Consider the following 6,000-nt stretch of genomic DNA (forward strand, 5'->3'; position numbering starts at 1 on the left):
CTTTATAGGTGAGCACTACCTTGAATTGGAACATCATTTGAGGTGGGGAGATGATGGCAGGCGATGGTTTTTCATCTCTAAATGGCCCACTGTGTTATAAGAAGGGGGGCAGGGGTTGCATAGACCATACAAGCAGCCAAAGAGCCGTCCGACTCTCTTGCGCCGGGGGCTCTGCGACCATACAATGTTGAAATCATTGGTCTCTAAAACACTTACCGTGCTCATAAAACGAAGAGAATTCTAGATGACTAGGACCATAAATGATAACTTCAGTTCAGTTCCTGAGTAAGACTGCAATAACAGAATGCTATTTATATGCTATTTATAGTCTTACATCTCATGCATGTCCACTCATGGACAGCTGATGCCTTCAAATGTATAAAATATTGCCTGTCTGAAATAATGGATACAAATCTACACGCAAAAGCACCCATCTAAGTTTCCAGACACGCCTACACACACTTCCTACAACCAGGAAAATGACAGTGACTGGTTTACCAGGAATAGGAGGCCTAGACTGACAGTGTATGATTATGCTTTGGCATGTCAATTTTCAGAAAAACGCTTGAAGATGCTTAACTATCTCTCTCGCAAAACCCAAATCACCCCCTCAAAAGCAGAGCGCTGAAAGAGCCTCTAGTCTGACGGGGCTCTAGTCTGACGGGGCTCTAGTCTGACGGGCTTCTGCGGTTAGTCTGAAACGTGACTATGACATTTATGGTTGGCAGCGACATGAACTGGTTAGGTCCTTTTTAACACTGCAAGATTTCAGATTTACAGCTTTACATGGTTGATACGCAGTTGGGGCCTTCGGTTGTTTGACATCTACGGTACGGCCGCAGTCTGGGCCAAGCCCTGAGTCCAAGCCCTGCAGAGTGGGATGTGGGAAACCGGGGGTGTCGGTTCATGACCCATCGTGGATGCTTGGATGCCCCTTTGGTTTTCCTTTGTCTTAATGGTTCTTGACCCACCATACACCACTCCTCAGCTCTCATGATAAGTGAATGGAGGAGACGGACACCTCTCATGATAAGTGAATGGAGGAGACGGACACCTCTCATGATAAGTGAATGGAGGAGACGGACACCTCTCATGATAAGTGAATGGAGGAGAGGGACACCTCTCATGGTACACTAACACTAGGCCCTTGTGACTGAACAGTATCTGCTATCTAGTGTGCTGGTCTGATGAGCTCTCCATCACTGTTGCTAACTGTTGGAGGCAGCTAAAGTGGCTATGGTACTGCTCAACTTTAGAGACAACATGCAACAGGACAAAAGCAGCACGCATGCCAAGGCGAAGGAGAGAAAGAGGGGAAGAGAGTGAGTGAGTGAGTGAGTGAGTGAGTGAGTGAGAGAGAGAGAGAGAGAGAGAGAGAGAGAGAGAGAGAGAGAGAGAGAGAGAGTGAGTGAGAGAGAGAGGTGGAGGGAGCGAGAGAGAGGACAATAAATATGGGAATAATCCATCCCACAGGACATGTGAAAAAAGACAAGACAAGGGAAAATCACAGGGACATCAGTTCAGGCATCCAGTTCACATAGATACATACTCACACTTACATACACCCAAAAGCATGCCTGTGGCATAGGCTGAGGACAAATAGCCAGGGCCCTACTGCTCGGCCACACAGTGGCTCTATTCACTACCTCTGTGACTGCTAGGGGGAGAACGAGTGAGAGAGCACAGGGGAAAGAGGGTGTAAGTGAGGGGGGGGTGTTTTGGTTAGAATAAGTGAGACGGTTCTTTGAAATGAGGTTAAGGAATATCCATGTTAAGAAAATATTGCCGACCTATTTTGTTCATTTACAAAACCCTGCTTTCATTCCTTTGACCCTCTGTGTGTGTCATGCTATAATATGCACACTCTCTTTTTCCCAGCGGGATGAGAACAAAACGTAGGGGCAGACATTCTGAGGGAGCCACAGCACAGTCCGTCTCTAATTCAAGCTTTCATTGCCTGGGTGGGGACCTGTTTAGTCTTTAGTGTGTAGCCCATATCCACATGCCATCTGTGAACGTCATAAACCAAGGAGCTATCACGCTGTAGCACGGGCAGTAGCAGGGGTTTGAAGGAACGTTTAGATACTGTCTTGTCGTACTGATGTGCGCAAGTTCAACTACGGAAATAAGCTAATATTTAATGGATTCATATACTGCTCGTTAAGTATGAACTATAATATAGAGAAATCACTTCTGAACTTTAAAATGATCTGATGCATTTTTGCAAGCTCAAAAACGTGCATAACGTCAGAAAAACAGTCCAAGGTGTCAGTCACAGAGGCGCACATTCATTTTAAAGGGGCACTTCCACACCCGAAATGGAACAATCCATAGGTTTATACACAAACATAACTGTTAAAGCGAACATACACTCGGAGACACTTATACGTTCACTCTCCATACCCCCCTCTCTCTCTCTTCGACTCGCTCTCGCAGAAGCGCACACCCCCGTATAATAACCTATTCATAAAAAGCAAAAATGTTCAGACTTCCTCGTCCAAAACACATACAGGAGTCAGACGACGGGGAAATGCAATCGGCTCTGCAATCTGAAATAGGAACTCGAGCCAAAGAACACAGAAGAGCGTACAAATGTTTTATAAACCCCCATCCATACACACTAGCATCTATTCCCACCCTAGAACGCCTAGGACATTAAAGCATAATTAACCAAAACCGCCGAATAAAGTCGCATTCATTCAATGTCGCACCCGAAGAGAACAACAAAGTATTTTGGAAGTATAGCTTATAATAATATATTACATTGTCAATATCTTGCAAGAGGTTTACCATGCAGGCACTACAAGCAGTGCTCTTTTTACGTGGGCCTCATACATTTGGGATAAAGCTCAATATGCAATTGCTATATAAAACTGTAGGGTATTATTGTTATGTTATAATACAATTATATGAGTGCCTATGGTATTAGTATAATAAGGTGTAATATTAAATGGTTCAATTGTAGGCCTATTCATATTGGCCAAGTGTGTCATTAGTTACCAATGTTCAACTAAATAAATAAATAATTAAAAAAAAAAGTTTAATCCTATAGAAGTCATATTTAACTAAGAGCATAGCTTGTAGAGTTGAGGGAATGAATGGTACCACTGTGTTAAAAATAATGTGAAAGATCCAAATGCGCATGTTATAATCTAGTGGTCAGTCACGGAATTACCATCCTGCCTTGAAGACATTCTTTGACACCAAATTCTTCGAAAAACAATTATGCATTGACGCTGTTGAAACTTAAAATAAAACGTTATCCATATATAAATTAAAAATCTTATAATCATAATGACAATTGATTATAAAAGCGTGATTGTTAATTGTCTAATTAAAATTATTGATCGGCTATTATCAATTAGGCTATTATTAAGCACAAACTTCTGTTCGCTTTAAACTGTTCCTTGTTAAAAATCATCATATACATCAATAATATGATTCAATCATGATACAGTAACTTCATAAAAACAATGGTAGCTATTTTTTTGAAACGACAAAAAAACAATAGAGGCGACCAATGTTAAACAATGGCAGTTAAAGGCTTTCACAAGTAGGCCTTAAGACAGGATGGAACACAAAAAAACCTGTCTCTATTGTCACAGTACTAACATCCATTCCTAGTGCAAAACCCTCCTCACGAAACAAGAGGGTGATGAGAGGTGACGGTGATGGGCAGGGGCGGGTGCACGGGGTGAACTGGTAAACATCTAATCAAGTCCCCATAAAATGTCCACAGTCATTACTCTGACATTGCCACTGTATAGCCACGTACGCACAGGCCTACATCCAGTAGCAAGAAATATACAGGTAAAGAGAACGATAAATCAGACGTGAACTCTCTCGGTAAAGTATCTCTGTATAACTCTGGCTGCTAAACGCACCGTCCTATCCTATGGCCCCGTCTGGAATGAACGCGCGTCCATGCGTAATGGCGCACGAGCTCCAAAACGTCACTTAATTCATCTAACAAAGCCATTTTCTTTTACAACTATTGTCAAATGTAGACGAAAACATTACATTCACAACTTCCACAGAAATCGTCTAAATATCTGGAATGGTTGAGCCGTTGGGTTAACTGCAATGGCGAACTGACTGACACCTGTCAGGGCAGCGCCTTTCACCACGGCCTCTTGAGGAAGGAGAGATACAAACCCATGAAAACGTCAAAATATTATTTCAGTAGAACATTAAATGAATTAGAAACCCTGTTCCCTGTACTGTTTTGGAGTAATGTAGGCTAGCAGTAAAGCACCACGGGTCACCTATAAACCTAGGCTACAATCGTTGGAAATACTGTCAAGCAACATTACTTTTCGAAAGCAAATACGCACGGTGCGTATTTTGTCAGTGCTTGACAATTCTGAGATTTGGTACAATTTACATCGCATTTCAGACAAATATTTAGCTGCAAAGTCTCACTGGAACGCTCAGCGTAATTCTTCAAAAGAAAAGGCATCTTACCTGCTCGAGCCACGGGTAGTTGGCACAGCGCGACCACCAGAGTTACCAAGGCAAAAGAGGAAAGGTCCACGCGCCATGGTCTCCGCTTCTTCCGAAAAGGGCAATCTCGAATATCCATTGTTTTGTAGTTGTTTGAGGCTGGACTATAAGTTCGGATATGTTAAAATTAGATATCCTCTCTCACAGAAAGTCAGTGGAAGAGAATTTCGACTGGACCTTCTGTGAGGCAAAGAAAATACGTATTTTACTTCTTCTTAACGCTTATTTAATAAGTTACCTATATCTACTTATGCTATGTACAACATTTAAAAAGTAAAAGGGGTACGATCAATAAATATTTGATGTTATATTCCAAGTGCTAAAGCCCCATTGAGTCAGCGGAGTGGATATGAGTGCCCACAGCGGAGAGAGCAGAGAGAGACCTGAATTCACTCCCTCTCCTTTCTCTCTCGTTCTCTCTCCCCCTTCCTACTTTCTCCCACGAAAAGTGAGAGAGCGCGTGTGTGCGTGCGGAGAGAGTGAGTGAATGACTGAGTGGCAGAAGGGAAGGAGGGAGGGAGAGATTGTGAGCAATTACGCGCGCGGCAGACGTGTGAGAAAAATTTAGAGTTGCGAGAGGAAGAGAGCATGCGATAAATGGAACGTTTATAATAAATATTCACCCCTTACTAGGCTATGTTTCTATTGCATGTGGGGTAATATTATTGCCTAAGGGAACCATGCATAATCCTGAATGTAAACGTGTCACAGTCTTCTTATTAGGGGCACCTTCTCATTTCCATCCTTGTCTTAGTATCCGTGGCACTGTGTTGCGCTCTTTCCAGGCATATGCTCGCTTTTTAAAATATGAGCGTCTGTCTGTCTGTCAAACTGATTTTTTTTCTGTCCCTGTATATCCCAATAAAAGAGCTGGACCGTGTAAATCTGTATAGGAGATGCCGCAGCCAATCAGTTCGCCGTCCGAACTCGCAAACGAATGTAATCCACGCCCATATTAAAATACCCCGGAGCGTTCCCGTGCTCCTTTAAGGTCTGATTGGTCAGTCCCACGTGGCGTCAGAAGCTACCCAGGTGCGACAGTAAGGACGTTTATTTTAGAGCAGGCACATTTCTCATGATCATAACCTGAATGTATCAATTTTCATTCCCGTAGCTGTTTTATGACACGGGGGTTACATGAGTGGGCTAGACTTGACAGGGTTAGGGTTCAGATGTTGTGGTCAGTTCCTTTTTATTAAAAACAGAAATTGAATAGCAATCGATCCGCTGAATTGACCACTTGAAGTCTACAGGTAGGTATAATGTCTTAGTTATGAGGCATTAATGACCCCTTTGTAACGTCTTATAACAATCTCATAATGAGCAGGACTAAATAACAGAAGTTTGAGACATTGAAAAGGGTATGCATAAAAATACATAACATACTACAAATCTTGTTATAAGACATTATAAAGGCTCACACATGATTATAAGAAGTTATACATCTGTCTGGATGATTTAAGTAAAGTGTTATCTAATATCATTATATACAGTGCC

General features: G+C 42.3%; 1 protein-coding gene across 6 annotated transcripts in view; it reads right to left on the bottom strand.

The window, feature by feature from the left end:
- Positions 1-5,288, bottom strand: part of LOC106588396 (collagen alpha-2(XI) chain) — a 49,968-nt gene extending 44,680 nt beyond the window's left edge. For 2 of the 6 annotated variants that reach the window (XM_014177333.2, XM_014177332.2), the window contains exon 1: positions 4,465-5,288. In XM_014177333.2, coding sequence (XP_014032808.2) covers positions 4,465-4,582 — 118 coding nt within the window. In that variant the 5' untranslated portion in view covers positions 4,583-5,288. The remainder of the gene's footprint in view (positions 1-4,464) is intronic. The other 4 variants (XM_014177338.2, XM_014177337.2, XM_014177335.2 and 1 more) reach the window with 3 other exon arrangements.
- Positions 5,289-6,000: the final 712 nt, after the last annotated feature.

Source organism: Salmo salar, chromosome ssa27 (genome assembly GCF_905237065.1).
Source record: "Salmo salar chromosome ssa27, Ssal_v3.1, whole genome shotgun sequence".
Classification (NCBI taxonomy): Eukaryota; Metazoa; Chordata; class Actinopteri; order Salmoniformes; family Salmonidae; genus Salmo; species Salmo salar.